General features: G+C 45.3%; 1 protein-coding gene across 1 annotated transcript in view; it reads left to right on the top strand.

Annotated features, from left to right (window-relative positions):
• Positions 1–16,687, top strand: part of ABCA1 (ATP binding cassette subfamily A member 1) — a 137,773-nt gene that overhangs the window by 13,388 nt on the left and 107,698 nt on the right. The window contains exon 2 of the mRNA XM_084834780.1: positions 10,673–10,811. Coding sequence (XP_084690906.1) covers positions 10,746–10,811 — 66 coding nt within the window. The 5' untranslated portion in view covers positions 10,673–10,745. The remainder of the gene's footprint in view (positions 1–10,672; positions 10,812–16,687) is intronic.

Genomic DNA, 16,687 nt, shown 5'->3' on the forward strand with positions numbered 1-16,687 from the left:
AAAACAACTGAGAAATTGAGAATTTTAGTGTAGCTGTGACTGGGAGTAGTATATGCAGCTCTAAACAATGGGTAGCAGAAATGACAGGAGTTCATTTCTTTCTAGCTCAGGTTATATTTCACACAAAAAGGTGCCTTTTTTACTGCGAATATAACTGTTAAAACACACACATTTGCCAATGTAAATAAAGTTATACCTTTATAGAAAGTGTGTGTGTGTGTGTGTAGGTGGTACTGTGGCTGACTATGGTTTACATCAGCACTACATGGTAGTCCATGGTTGGTATATTCATATTGATTGGAGGGAGAGTAGTGTATGACATCAGTACTTTGTAGTCCAGAGTTGTTATCTAGTCTGCTAGTAGGGTTTTGGTTTTTTGAGAAATGCTGGGGGGGTGGGGGGGGGGCGGGAATCTGTGAAGTATTTAATGAAAAGAAGAATGCTTTAATGAATCTCATAGAATCATAGAATAGTAGGGTTGGAAGGGGCCTACAAGGCCATCCACTCCAACCCCCTGCTCAATGCAGGAATCCAAGTCAGAGCATTCTTGACAGATAGCTGTCCAGCCTCGTCTTGAATGCCTCCAGTGTGGGAGAGCCCACCACCTCCCTAGGTAAGTGGTTCCATTGTTGTATTGCTCTAACAGTCAGGACGTTTCTCCTGATGTTCAGCTGGAATCTGGCTTCCTGTCACTTGAGCCCATTATTCCGTGTCCTGCACACTGGGAGGATCGAGAGGAGATGCTGACCTTCTTTGTGGCAACCTTTCAAGTACTTGAAGAGCGCTATCATATCTCCCCTCAGTCTTCTCTTCTCAGGGCTAAACATGCCCAGTTCTTTCAGTTTCTCCTCATAGGGCTTTGTTTCCAGTCCCCTGATCATCTTTGTTGCCTTCCTCTGAACCCTCTCCATCCTTCTTAAAGTGTGGTGCCCAGAACTGAACACAGTACTCCAGATGAGGCCTAACCAGTGCTGAGTAGAGGGGAACTAGTACTTCCCAGGATTTGGAAGCTATACTTCTATGAATGCAGCCCAAAATAGCATTTGCCTTTTTTGCAGCCACATCACATTGTTGGCTCGTAATTCAGCTTGTGATCTACAACAATTCTAAGATCCTTCTTGCTTGTAGTATTGTTGAGCCACGTGTCCCCCATCTTGTAACTGTGCATTTGGTTTCTTTTTCCTAGGTGCAGAACGTGGCGTTTATCCCTATTAAATTTCATTCTGTTGTTTTCTGCCCAGCGCTCCAGCCTATCAAGATCACTTTGAATTTTGTTTGTCTTCCAAGGTGCAAACCATGGTGGAAAGGCAACGATTGGGTCAGAGTCACTGGGGTGACCCTGAAGCAGCCCCCAGTGAGCACAAAGCATTCCAGTAGTGGAAGCGGGGGAACAGCAAATGGGGCAGGGACCAAAATATCGGCCTATTTTAGCTTAAAGCTCTTACTGCAAGTAACTCAGGTTTTGGGGAGGTATTCTAGCTTTTAGAATGGGGACAGAACTGCACAAATGCTGAGAACTAACCAAACAGTTGGTGGGAATTGGGGGAAACCCCAGAGGGACAGATTGGGACCCCAGGGAGGCCAGATTTGGCCCACAGGACTGTGGTTCACCACCCCGTCGTAGGCACTGCTGTTTCCATAGCACCAGTAGTGGCACAGAAGCAGTGACTGGGGAAGCCGTGTGTGTGTGTTTGTGTGTGCATGCATGTAGCCCCCAAACAACTCAGCAACTTTGGATGTGGCTCTGGGGGCTAAAAATGGCGTGTACCGCTGTACTAAATAAATAAAGCTCTTGCTGGCTGAGCTGAGGCCCAGTGTTCCCGTTCACATGCTCTGTTGTATGCGCAGATGCCGTTTCTCTGTAGCCCCTCTCTCCAGGCTCTGTGGAGCCAATGGAAGCATAGTTACTAAAGACCCGCAAGAAAGGGGTGGGAAGCAGCAGCTAAGAAATGTGGTGCTGTGCCAGCAGGCCCTGGGACGATTGCTCTCATCCCCAATTCTCTATGTGGCTCCTCTACCCCAAGGACAGGGAATGTGCAGCCCTCAAGGTGCTCTTGGACTGCAACTCCCATCATCACTCACCATTGGCTATGCTGGCTAGGGCTGGTGGGAGTTAAAGTCCAGCAACATCCAGTGGGCCACAAGTTCCCCACCCCTGTTAGGCGAACCTACATGCAGGTTCAGCACACCATGCCCACCTGCCAAGGCAGCAAATAGAGTTCTGCTCTTGGCTCCGCCCCAGCACACAGGAGTGCGCCAGGCCCTGCCCCAGGTCCCACCCCGGTGGCAGAAGTTTTGAAATCCAAAGGTGCCAAGCCTGCTCTCTAGCTATATAAGAGTAAAGCAGGGCTAGTAGGTTTAGCACAAATTGAGCAGTGTTCCTGCAGTTGACGAGGCATAGCGCGGTAACTGTAATGACCGCAGCATGGCCAACCCTGTGCTTTTGTTTTCTGTGATACAATGCACAGAAAATGGCATTGATTTGGAGTCCAGTGACACATATGCAAAGTTGTGAGGGGAAACTCAAGCCGACAACATTCAAAAGCCGACAATGCAATTCATATTATTCAGACCTGTGTCAATACGTCAAGGCTGAGGTGAATGATGGTAGAATTAATCTTCAGTCTGGCTAGAAAACGTAGGGAAACTTATTTTTAAAAATCCGGCTAAGAGAAGTAATCGTTTCTGGGATTCCCTAAAATGCAACTTGGCCATATCAGCTTCATTCAGCTGATAATGGCTCTGCCACAAGGTTTTTGGGGTCAAAGCTCACATCCACTGCTGGCATTTGCGACACACAGCCCTTGGCGGGGGACTGCAGTGCTTCCCAGTGCCTAGGCAGCGAGAAGCTGGGTCCGTTGGCTGCATTGCTTGTTGAAGATCCATATTTGGGTGAGCCTTTCCACCTTCGTAAGCTTGGTTGGTATAACAATTCACTGGAATTAAAACTGTGGACAATTACATTGATGCTGTTCCTTACAGCTGACCATCTCATTGATTTCAGTAGGGAGTGGATTGCACCTTATTTCTAACATAGAGATAACAGAGTGTCCTAACTGTTTCTTTGAGTGTGTGCATGTGTATATGTGTGTTGGGAAGGGGATGTTTTCAAAGAATCTTTTGAGAGTTGTTGCAGAGTGCAAAATATTGAGTGTTTGTACTAGAGCAATGTCGATCTTTGGTATGATAGCTTCTCTGCCTTCCTCTTGGCAAACCACCACTAACCAGAAACAGCTGGCGATTTTTTCTTCTCTCTCTTAAAAAAAAGCCGTATTGTTTTTTCTTCATTTGTTTCAACTGCACTTTACATTTTAATGTTGAATTTCATATTTAATGGTTCTGATTCAGTGCAGCCTGGATGGAACAGCCAGGGTTGCCAGCGCCCTTTGAAAAAAGCAATACTCCTGCTCATCAGCTCTTTGGCAGGGAATAGGGAAGAACTGATCAGTGGGACTTTATAACTCTTTTGAAAGGGCCCTACATACATAACCCCTGCTGTTGCATTGGATAGGGGAAGCCCACACAGTGTATGCATGCAGTTGCCGATCCAACCCAGGATCCGTGTGTGGAATCCTGCTCTGTACATGCATGTAGCTGCATCGGGATGAACAGCTTAGGTTAATTTATGAGAAATAAAGGTCAGGCATAGAAATTAATATGTTGAATATTGAAGCAGTCTAGCGTGTGGTATGTTTAGAAGATGCCAAACTAGAGACGTGCTTGGATAGCTGAAGTATCTGAGCCTTTCTATGGGTCTTTGCGGAACACTGTGTGGTAACACTTCAGGACTTGTGGAAATGTCCATTAAGAAATGAATGATCACCACGATCGCAGGCACTTTCAGTGTGAGCCAATGTTGCCTTTCAAACTTAATTGTCATAATTAAATACGAAAAGCATGCTGCAGCTTTCCCAGAACAGCAGAAATATCACTTTGTAGAATTCCTGTAAGTATCCCCACCCCCACCTGAACACCCCTAATTTAACTCTCCCTTATGGGGATAGTTTGTCATTGATAAACTACCTGGGGTGATGCTCTTTTAAAAGGATGCTCAAATTATTTCACAAAAAGGTGATGGGCTATTTTGTTACTTCTGATGTTTAGTTAGTTCAGTGACAGGGGCGTGATCTGAGGCTGCATAATACAGCCACCTTACTGAAGCTCAGCAGGTTTGGATATGGTTAGTGCCTGGATGGGAGACCCCCATGTACTTCAGTTTCACAATGGAGGAAAAATGGATTATAGATGCAGTAAATAAGGGTTTTAATTGAACAGATCTGAAAGGAGGAAGTTTTTCTAGGTACAATACTGAACTATTACATCAAAATCCAATTAAAAGAAATTTTAACAGAGGACAGGAAGGGAAGCCTGCACAAACAGTGCAAGCTATGCATGTCTACTCAGAAGTAAGTCTTATTGTGTTTAATGGGACTTACACCCAGGCGTGTTTGTATAGGGCTGTCCGCATCCCTGAATTCTTATACACAGGGGGACTTACTTCTGAGTAAAAGAAATACACTATTAAGCTCCGACCCTGTGCACACTTTCTAGGGAACAAGTAATTGATTTACTTCTGAGTAGACATGATTAGGATTGTAGTGCACAAGGACGAATCCAATACTGTGTCTCATAAAAGTAATGGGGTATTTTAATTTTTTCCCCAAGGTTTGTTTTTTTTTTAGTGTAAGGAGAAAGGTGCAAAAGTTCAAAAGTTAAAATCTTCTGTGGAGCAAGTGAATTCCACAGTGAGGCACAGGTTATATCTCTGTTGACTTAAGGTTTGATGGCAGGATCCCCAAATAAGCAGAGCGTGTCTGAGCCCTTGAAGCAGGTTACACAAATAGTCATAGAATCATAGGGTTGGAAGGGGCCAGAAGACCATCGAGTCCAACCCCCCCTGCTCAGTGCAAGAAGCCTGATTCCCAGGCGGTCTCCCATCCAAGTACTAACCAGGGCTGACCCTGCTTAGCTTCTGAGATCAGACAAGATCAGGCATATCCAGCCCAGGGTCTATATAGGCCATAGCATCAAAGTACTTTATTGCAGGCAGCAAAAGCTGATCTGGTTGCCTATGTAACCAAAATCTCTTAGAAATGCCTTACCTAAGGGCTAGCTCACCCTGTGTACATCACTTGTAGTAATCAAGGAATGAGAAAACGTGCTTGATGAGTTTTGGCTGATTTTGTGGATGGACTCCATGGAAAAGCATTGCAAAATCCAATTCCTGCCAGTGGCGTTTGAACCAGGTTTGTGCCATGCGTGCGCATGTGTGAACCAGCCTGAAGGGCCAATCGAGATCTTTAGGTAGCATGAGGGACCAGGGCTGGCTCAAGGATTTTGGCAGCCCTTGAGCAAGGTCCGCTTAACCTGGAACAGGCAAGTCACGTCAGTGGAGAACTTTCTGATGCGGCTTCCTTCTGACCATCATCGGTGATCCATAGAAAACAAGGATGGGGGCAGCAGCCTTGGGTGGTGGGTTCTTTGCCAGTATGAATCGCCAAAAAAGAGGACACGGGTTTGCTTAGGATTTACATCTGCTAATGTCTGAGTGTGTGTATTGGGCGCATATATGCACACATTTAGGGATACAGTGCATCTAACTATAGTGGGGAACACAGGCTGGCCGGCCTACTTGGTCTGCCCTCCTTCTAACTGTTGACAGGCAACTTCAAGGCCCCTACTGCTTTCCCTTCTTATGGTTCTTTACCTTTAAATTAAACCAGATGTTTACAGACAGCCCTTCAAATAGAGGATGCCTTAGAAGACTGTACTCTGAGAGCCCTTCAAATAAAGGACTGTCCTTTTGTAAAAGAGCATGCATGGCTACCCTGTTTGCCGGTGTTTGCTGCAATTTAGTGTTCTTTCCCCCCCTCCCCCACCCCCTGTCCTTTTAAGTTAACCATTTCTCTGGATTGAAAATCAATAAGAGCTCAAATTTGGGAGCCTAACCTAACTTAGTTTCAAGTCAAACACTGGTTGCAATCGGCAACCGGTATTGGATTCAACCTTTGATCCTTATTATGAAAGAGCCTGGAGCCTGATTTTCCCCCCGGAGGCTGAAATCTTTTTATCTGTTCTCGGAGCAAGGACAGCACATCAGAAACAGCAGGGCAAGCTGATATTAGCACGCCAAGATGCTTCGAAACAGCTCTCCAGGCTATCGCATTAGGAGACGGGAGAACGGCCCAGTCTCTGTAGTCCTCCAGTCGGGGAGCGAGGGAGGGGAGAGGAGTAATGCCTTTCACATAGCCAGGACTCAGATGAAAATAGCAACCGCATGTACTCAGTGGTGGATCCTGTGCTTCATACTGGACTGTAGGGGCTGATGCCCAGGTCATAGAGCATTATGCCAAGGTGCTGTTGGCTGTGTAACTGGGCTGAGCTTATATTGAGATTATATAGGGATACCTGCCCATTGTAGGAACTGCTAACTCTGTGTGGGGCTGGTCCATGTAACTGCTGTAGTTTGCGCAATCGCAATAGGAGGTGTGCCCAGTCAGACCATTAGTATCTTCCCATAAGCTGGCCAGGCACACCACACCTACAGGTCATCATAGGAAAGCTGCTGTGCATATGGGCCAGGTCTGAAACTTTAGATGAGGTGGACAACTTGTGGCCCTCCAGGTGTTTTGGCCTACAACTCCCATGATCCTTCTGCATTGGTTATGTTGACTAGAGCTGATAAGAGTTGTAGACCAACATCTCTGGAGGTCACAAGTTGCCCACACCTGCTTTAGACCAAAGGTCCGATAGCTATAGCCCAGATGTAGCAGCCAGGGAATCTCAGAAACCATGAGGACTCCTTACTTTTAAAAAATAAAATAAAAGTCTGGCTTCTAGGAATTCTTTCTTACACATTTCACAAGTATTGCAAAAGAGTGGTGGTTGGGGGTAGGGGCATTTTTCCCAGTATAGTTAAGCCATTTGCCAAGAGCCTGCACTGCCTGCTCTCCAGGGGTTTTACAAGATTGCTAGTCCTAAATAGCTATTTTCTGGGGGAAAGGTCCCCCCCCCCCCCGCTGCCACCACAGCATTTTTTTCTCCTAGTCAGGGAGCAAACAGCTGTATTGTTTGCCAGAGCTTCCCTCAGGCTGTTGACTGTTCACTCAGCACAGGTGCGGTGAGAGATGAGCAGAGGATCAACTGCCAGGGCACAGTTTTAATTTTCACCCCACCTCCCCCAAGTATACAGCTGTGAAAATATGATAATGGGTAATGGGCAGACTGGACAGGGTGTGGGATTTCAGGTTACTATAGGAGGCCCAGAAGCTAGTTTTGGGAGCCACAGAATTGGCTGCTAGTTGGTGGCAACATGTTGGCTTCAGTGCCGGCTCCAGGTTTTTGAAGGCTGTTGGGCAAGACCTCTTCGGTGGGCCTCCTCCCTCATCACTGCTACCAGAGAGCCAGCGAGCAAGAAGGCCGTGGCATCTGCTGATCCTCCTCCTCACCACTCCATTTGCCTGGGCCCAACCAAGAGGCAGGTGAACAAACAGGTTGCCATGGTGAAGAGGAGGAGCACTTCCTGTTAGTGGCCCCTTGCTGGGGTGTGGGCGCTTGGCAGGGGCTCAACTGTGTCTACCCTGGACGCTGGCCCTGGTTTGCTTACTATCCTGCAAAACCAAACCGAAAAAAGAGAGAATCATTTTGTTAGCTTTGCTGGATCATGGTTTCTGAACTGAGGGCACTGCAGAGAGATGTGGTGCCTGTTCTGTGGAGTTCGTGTTCTCCAAAGACAACCATCTTGTCTTTCAGAGACAGAGCTGGTATGTTTAGCAATGGAGTATACTTGGCAACCGAAGTGTAGGCCAGCATGCCTCCATTCCTAAGGCAGGCTAATTGCTCAGTGGTAGCGCACAAGTTTTGCATGCAGTAGATCTTAGATCCAGTTTCCAGAATCTCCAGTTAAATAGTAATGCTGCCTAAAACGAATAAACAGTCTAGCTCACATGACTGGAAATGCCAAAAGGTGTGCGGTGGATTTGTCCTCTTGCAAAAAAGAGAGGAATAAAACAAGGATCCTTTATAGAGGGAATCTTGGGCTACAACGCAAGTTAAGACCAATTATTCTTTTTGCAAGCATATACAAAAGAAGTTATAAAAACAGAACGTTCAGAATTGCCAAGCTATTTGGTTAACTGCTGCTCAGTTACTCTAGGCAAAATATTGGAAACAACCCCAAACATTTTACTTAAAGGAATGGATTGTTAAAATGTTGGGCTATGCTGTAATGGCCAAACTGAGGAACTATTTAAGATTCAGAGAAAGGCGCCCAAAATTAGATTTGTTTATGAACAATTGGAAACCGTATATAAAATTTTGTCGCCTGGATCTTTTACATCCATGGTTTCAACTTCTGTTTCGGATTACTGTAAGACTGGCTATTTAGAGCTCTTGTTTGTCTGTTTGTGTTAGATTTTCATCAGCACATGCTTATTTAATAACAGGACTTGTAAGATAGAGAATATTACAGGTAAGGATAAGTTTTGGATAACATCCTTGATGCTGTATGGTTTCCTTATAAATGGATTGGGGTCCCCCCGGGTGGTGCTTTTTCCTTTCAGTGAGGAAAATATTTGTAAATATTAGTACTTATGTGATGGCATTTGTAATAGAGTATATGTATGGACTCATTTTTAAAAAGATTAGGAGCCGGCAGGGTCTTGCTAAGGCTTTGGAGAGCTGCTGGCGGTCAGAGTACATAGTCCTGGGCTCTGGCAATACCATCTTCCCGAGTCATGAATCAAAGCGCTCTGCTTCCTTGATCAAAGCTGGTATATCACTTGGCAGACTGCTACATTTTCTTACCTTACAGCTGCCACATGGGAGGTTACTTGAAAGGCTACTGAATTAAGGGCACAATCCTACGCATGTTTAGACAGAAATAAGTCCTACAACTCCCAGCATGCCCCAGCCAGCCATGCTGGGGCATGCTGGACTTATTTCTGTCTAAACTTGCATAGAATTGCACCTTAAGACTCCTTTGCAGTCTGGCACAGCTGTGTGCAAGAGGAAACAGAAAGCACTGTCAAGTAATATGAACCTGCCTATTGGTTTGTGTCTGCTGCATGATGCTAAGGTAGAGTTGTCAAACCTCTTTCAGCCCAAGGGCCAAATTCAATTTCAGAGAAGCTCTTGGGTGGGTGGGCCGAAGTGGTGGGCAGGGGTCAAAGGCAAAAGGGGTAGAGCTTGCAAAATACCCCCAATACTAGCATACTTTAGCTTAAAGCTCTTAATCCTAGTCACTAAGGAGAGGCTTTTCAACCTTTTAGAATGGGGAAAAACTGCACAAAAGCCAGGAAACCACAAAATGGCTGGGGCGGAAGGGATGGGGATGTGACCATGTGAAGAACCCCGGAGTGCCGGGTTGGGACCCCAAGTGTGCTGGATTTGTCCTGGGGTTCAACACCCCTGTGTTAAGGCATTTCTCAGTCAACTAGTTCGAGCCAATTTGGCGTTTGTCACTGCTTGAGCTGGAAGCTGTCTGCCACCAGCATTTCCCTTTTTTACTTTCATCATGGTGCAGGGCGGTCACCTTACAAGTGCACTGGCAATAGACTTTAATCTCAGAATCATTCTTCTGTAGGAATGATCTTTTCAGTGCTATGGATTTTTAGGGCCAAATTAAATGTGACCTCAAGAGATGCATGATCAGATTAGGGAGGGATGAGAAATTAGTTCTATTCACATTTCAGTGCACACTTGTCCATTTCATACTTCCTGAAACTAAACATGAGCCAGAATGCAGGTAGACATCGAAATCTATACTTTTCTGAAGTTTGCAAGAAAAAGGGTGTACATTTGAAAAAAGTGCACAAAAATTGCCTGTGTTTGGGAAGATATGCACAAAAGCACTTTATTCAATGGAAAAAAATCGCTTGCAAAAAAAAATGCATACATGTGAAAAAGGGCAACAGCAGCTTTGGGGAAAGTATGCAGGAGAAAGACTTAAACTGCCCCTCCAAATTGACCTCCCTGCAGCTGCTATTAACATTTTTAAACACTGTGAGAACCTATTCATGGATCTAATTTGACCCTCTTGTGTAACTTGAAATTAGAAGTATAGGTGCTCTTGAGAAGTAATCACATGTGGTGTGATTACAGTGTGTTGTGGCAGTTACTGAGAAGGTACTTAAAACCTTGGCTTTCTCAAGGGGAGGTTAATGACAAAAACTTGAAAGTGCCTGTCTTAAGACACATGCTGTAGTTCAAGATCTGTTATTAACTCCCCCTTTTGCCTTCAGTGGTGCTGCTACAGAGGAGATGTGTGAGGGGGGTATTGGGCCAGAGCCCTATATTTGGTAAGGATTTAGATCAGCCCTGGGGAACTTGTGGGCAATTTGTGGCCCTCCAGATGTATTGGCCTATAACTCCCATCATGCCTTGCCATTGGCTATGCTGGGTAGGGCTGATGGGAATTGTAAGGCAAAAATCTGGAGGGCCACAAATTGCCCACCCCTGATTTAGATGTTTTGGACTACAACTCCCAGCATTCCTGACCATTGGCCATGCTGATTGGGGCAGATGGGAGTTGAAGCCCAAAACACTGTGAAGGCATGGGGTTGGAGAAGGCTTTTGTAGACTTACAAACAAAAGGATCCAGATGTGGCTGCTGAAGTTATTTGCTCTTTTTAAAGAATTAACCGAGGCTGCTAATCTCATTGTTTATTTCTAGTTGATGACCAGCCACAGTGTCGCTGCTGTGTGCTGTTGCCATCTGCGGTGCTGGTGGTGTATACAGAGGGAAGATGGCATTCTGGACACAGCTGGGCCTGCTGCTATGGAAGAATTTCACCTTTCGGAGAAGGCAGACGGTAAGATCACACATCCTTTCTTTGCTTCCATGACCTAGGCAAGTGTATTATGTCTTGGTTTTGGATACAGAGCCTTTTCAGACCATCGTTTTTAGTTCAATAAATACACACTTGTCGCTCAGATGTGCAAAACTGCCACTGATCTCGGCCTTTTATAACATGAATAAGTATAGGACTTGTGCAGTCTGTGAAATTTTATTTAAAGAGGTTTGGCATGTAGGGCCTAGAGATATGTCATCAGTGAGTTGGATCTTAAGGCGCCCTTCCTTGCATGGAATGGCCTTTGATCCAATGGAGGCTACTGCTAACAAAAGGGACGAGAGGCAATTTTCGCTCATTCCACTTCCCCTCTGCAGCCCCACATACCACCTCCCGTGTTGTTCTGGATGGTCCCCTGTTTTTCTGGAGCAGTTTTGGTGGAAATGTGGATGGCTGCAGAAGGGACCCCCTGAAAATCAGCAGAGCACCCTTCCTGTGGGCAGAATGGGACCTTGGAATCCATCTTGTATTGCGTAGGCCATGGGAATGCTGCCAAAGGGGCATTCCCAGGAATCCTCTCTTTCGCTACAGTAACATCTATTTACCATGTGACAGAGTGACATTACATTGTGAACTTACCTACCTGTCCCAGAAGCGGCCAGTGATGTGGAGCAAGGAAACTCACAATATGACAGTGCTGCATCATGTGCTAAGTATATCTAGATATTACTGCAGATACTAGGAAGACTCACCACAAGGGGCTCTTTTCAGTGGCATCTCTGTGGCCTGTGTAATGTTTAATATAGATCTGAGATGTTTCCTGACACAGAATGTCTCCTGATGCAGAAACTGTGACATAAATGGATTGTTCAGTAATATACTGTACCTTGAACAGAAAACCTTGTGAACTGTCTCATCTTGGGTGTAAGAGGCTTGTAACAATTGGCAGAGCCAAGAATATGGCCTCTTATAAAACATCTGGATGTCTTTTCAAATTTGCGGATGACACAAAATTGGGTGGGATAGCTAATACCCTAGAAGACAGAAACAAAATTCAGAGTGATTTTGATAGGCTGGAGCGCTGGGCTAAAAACAATAGAATGAGATTTAATAGGGATAAATGCCAAGTTCTGCACCTAGGAAAAAGAAACTAGATGCACAGTTACAAGATGGGAATACTACAAGCAAGAAGAATCTTCGAAATGTAGATCATAAGCTGAATATCAGCCAACAGTGTGATGTGGCTGCAAAAAAGACAAATGCTAATTTGGGCTGCATGAATAGAGGTATAGCTTCCAAATCTCATGAAGTACTAGTTCCCCTCTACTGAGCACTTGTTAGGCTCATCTTGAGTACTGTGTCCAGTTCTGGGCTTTAAGGAGGATGCAGACAAACTGGAAAAGGTTCAGAGAAGGGCAATGAAGATGATCAAGGGACTGGAAATAAAGCACTGTGAGGAGAGACTGAAAGAAATGGGCATGTTTAGTCTTGAGAAGAGAAGACTGAGGGGAGATACGACAGCGCTCTTCAAGTACTTGAAAGGCTGTCACAGAGAGGAAGGCCAGGATCTCTTCTCCATCATCCCAGAGTGCAGGACACAGAATAATGGGTTCAAGTTACAGGAAGCCAGATTCTGACTGAACATCAATTAAAAACTTCCTGACTGTTAGAGCAATACAACAATGGAACCAATTACCTAGGGAGGTGGTGGGCTCTCCCACACTGGAGGCATTCAAGATGAAGCTGGACAGCCATCTGTCAGGGATGCTTTGACTTGGATTCCTGCATTGAGCAGGGGGTTGGACTTTATGGTCTTATAGATACCTTCCAACCCTGCTATTCTATGATTCTATGATATAAGTTACATAATCGCTGTGGTTCTCTAGATCTAATGCAGAGTCTGCAGTGTTATTTCTGTGCTTTTCTGTGTTGTGCTTTTCTGAGGAGCATATCAAAATTTCCAGAATCTCACACCACTGCAACATAAAACCTACAAAATGGCTACTAGAACTGCCTACAGGTCTTTTCATCATTCACCATCATTTTGTGCAGTATGGTGAAAGTAGTACCATAAGCAACAAACCTGGGATGGAGGGTGAATGGAGTCTGCCTGTTGCATTCTAGGCATTTGTTTTACCCAGGAGTAAATAATGTGAACGGTTGTGATGGAATTTCTTTTAAAGACTTTTAAGGTCTTGCTACTTTTAAGGGTACAATTTTAAAGCTTTGGCTTATTATCAGTGGACTTAAAGCCGTTTCACTTTGGCTCAATTGTGACCAATATGTTTTGGCTTTCCCCTTACCTCAAGTCCTGGGTACCGTTACAGGGACAGTTTCCTTTGGAGGGGCTTGTGCTGCATTTGTTAACAATCCTTAGCCAGAAGTGTTGTGGTACTTGGGCCTAAAGGTGAACTGGGGACATTCCATGATGCAGAGATGAGGAATGTGTGCCTCTCCAGATGTTGTTGGACTGCAGCTCCCATCATCCTTCACCATTGACTATGCTTGTTGGGGCTGATAGGAGTCGCTGTCCAACAACTCCTTCCTTGATGCAGTATGGAAAGATATATATATCTTGGGGCTAAACTATATAATATGCCTTACACATAGCATATCGCTATGCCTTGATTTTCACTTTAAGTAATTACAGGTGTGTATGTTGGGGGGCGGGGGAACATTCTTACTGGGAATGCAGTGCTCAGGGGGGAAGGCCTTATCTCTTCCTTCTCTAGTGCAGTTGGAACTAAAATTGCCTCCCACCACCTAGAATGTTTAGGGGAAAAGTTCCCCTTGCACCAATAGGAACTTATTTTAAAAGTGGATTAAAAGCAAAACGTTCTAAACAATCATTTGGAGGTTTTGGAAGAAACTGAGCATTTCCCTTGATAAAAAGATATTCTTGAAACGTGTCGAGAACTACAAAACAGTGGTGCAGCCATCTCTTTTTTTTAAATCTTAGCAGAGCAGCTTTCCCTAACCTGGTGCCCTCCACATGTTTGAACTGCACATTCCATCATTGCCAGTGGCCATGCTGGCTAGGAATGCTAGGGGTGCACAGTCCAGCACATCTGGAGGGGACCAGGTTGGGGAGAGGGAGAAAACTTGAATCCTAAATAAAACCTGGGCTGGAGTTGTTCCAGATTTCAGTGTGTTGGGACTGCTAGGAAAACATGGGGTTGAGTTCTAAGCGCTTACAGCTACTCATCTGGAACTCATTACAATGGTGGAGGAACTCTACTACGGCCAAATTTGAATGGCTGCATTGACATGAACATGGCCACATCAAGGGGTTAACTGTACCCAGTTCCCAAGACTTTTTCTACATGTTCCTTTTGATTTTCTTTTTAAATTCCAGAGTCATTCATGTGATTAGCCATGATAATAAAGACGATTGCCCCGTGCTAATTAATTCCCCTTTTACAGCATGTGCAGCTAGGCATTTGCACTGATTCAGTACCTTGGTAATGCCCTCCAGGGTGTAGTGACCCACTTAGCAGTTTCAAAGACCATGTATCCCATTGGCATCTATCAAAAAGAGAGGCTTCCTGAATTGTGTTATGATCTATGTTTTTGGCTCTTGATGAGCCAAGTCCTTCTGGTCAGCTTCTTATGTAGCATACACTGTACATATACATATACATAGCTATTCCTGGCATACTCATCATCAGACAAGAGAACTGTTTTGCAAATATATTCTCCACCCTGTAAAATGCAGTCTTTGCTCTGCTGATTTTCTGGAGGAAAATTGTAAGTGTTTGTCCCCCTGCCCTCCCCATACCAAATGGTGATATGCCACTTCTAAGTTTGGGACTCCTTCCCAAGGCTGCAGCCTCCTCCATGATACCTTTTATTAAGCCTGTTTGAGGCACAGATTGGATGCTGTTTCAGTGCCATGTTTTTCTGTTTTGAAGTGGCATTTTTCTTCTGGGAAGCAATGAGGTCATGACTGTAACCATCAATGTAGCTGAGGAGTGGAGAAACTCTTTTGTCCAGAGGGTCAGATGCCCTTGGGAGTAATGTGTGTGTGTGTGGGGGGGCACATTCCAGCGGTGGGTGTGGCCAGAACCCAAAGTGAGTGTGACTATCTCACACTCTCACATGCACATGCAAACACACCCCACCTATATGTTCACATTCACACCCTAATCTGTTTCCACCAAATCTGTTGTCTCTGTGACAAACTCACTTTTTCTAGGATGGAGACTGTTTTTCTTTTTTAACAAAAAATGGTGCTGGAACAGTGAACCCGGTAAAATAGGGGGAAGGACTTTGGGGGAAAATGTACTGTCCTCCACCTGTGAAATCTCTTTTTCTTATGGAAATTTGAACCCTGAGAAAATTTCAGTGCAGTGGCATATAAGACATAAGGAGGTAATAATCAAAGTGCAGCAAGATCCTCAACTGTTGTAATCTCAGCAGCTTTCCCCAAGGTTGGCTCATGCATGTTCATCACTTGATTGTTCACTGCTTAGTCTTCAATACTTTGCATGGTGAGAAGCATGGTGGAGGAGAGATGTGCCTCCTCCATTCTCTCTCTCTCTCTCTCTCTCTCTCTCTCTCTCTCTCTCTCCCTCCCTCCCTCTCTCTCACACACACACACACACACACACACACCCTTACATGAGAGTCAGGCACTTCCCTATGTGAATGCCATAACATGGGGAAGTCGAGTTCATGCCTGGAAAAAAAGGAGTGGGTGGAATTGTGCAATTGGGTGAGTGCATGGAGTGCCCACATCATTCACTGCATTATGTATGTGGTGGAGGGGAAGAGCAGCAGCACTCTGGAGTTAGGTGTCTCACAGTTGACTGTGTGAACTGACTCCAGTGATAATTACTGTGTTTAATGCAGGGGTGGGCAAGTTGTGGTTCTCCAGATGTTTGGCCTACAATTCCCATCACCCCTCATCACTGGCTGTGCTGGCTAGGGCTGATGGGAGTTGTAGGCCAAAACATCTGGAGGGCCACAACTTGCCCACCGCTGGTTTATGTGAGGTGATATGAAAGTTCTAACTGTGGCATTCTGACTGTGATTGGTGATTCATTTGTGCAAGTTACTGCCTGATGTTGCAGTTGTCGAGTGATGAAGATGCCTGTGTGAACTGCCTTGTGGAATAGTCCTAGGCTCTCTGTTGTGAATGACTTATCTTGACTGTGTGCCTTCAACAGCATTAGCTAGCATGAGGTTTACAAAAAATTTGGATTTCCCTGTCCACTTCTGTACACAAGTTCATAGAAAAGAGGATGCTATCTAACAGTGAGTGAATACAGTTGGCCATTTATGCCATGGCAACTTGCCACAGCGGCACACAGGATAGCTTCCAAAGTCTTCACGTGCACACCATGGTAAGTTCCCACCTCATAGAACAGTAGAATCATAGAACAGCAGGGTTGGAAGGGGCCTATAAGACCGCCGAGTCCAACACTTGACAAGCAGTTGTCTCTGTTCACCACCCAGTGCGTTAACATGTAGCCAGATAATTTTGACTGTCAGTCCTTATCATGAACCATGGTTCTGTGGGATCTTTAATGTTATACAGAATGTCAGGGATGGCAGTTTTGCAGAGCCCCAAGGTCCAACTGTGCCATTGGTGCTTGCCAGTGTTCCACCAGTGGAACATCCCTCAGCAAAGATGTTGGCATTGCGTGAGCAGGGTTGGAGCCCTCATTGAGTAGGCATGATGTAGATGAAGTATTAGCACCATCATTGTATAGTGGGGTGGGCAACTCCAGATGCTTTTACCTACAGCTCCCATCAGCCCTAGCCAGCTTCGCCAATGATGAGGGATCATGGGAGCTGTAGGCCAAAACATCTGGAGTGCCAAACTTGCCCACCCCTATTGTATAGGCAGGGGAGAGGCCTATAAGACGGTAGTAACACTGCATATGCATCATGGC

This window comes from Heloderma suspectum, chromosome 2 (genome assembly GCF_057233095.1).
Source record: "Heloderma suspectum isolate Gila_16-S chromosome 2, 16-S_ref, whole genome shotgun sequence".
Classification (NCBI taxonomy): Eukaryota; Metazoa; Chordata; class Lepidosauria; order Squamata; family Helodermatidae; genus Heloderma; species Heloderma suspectum.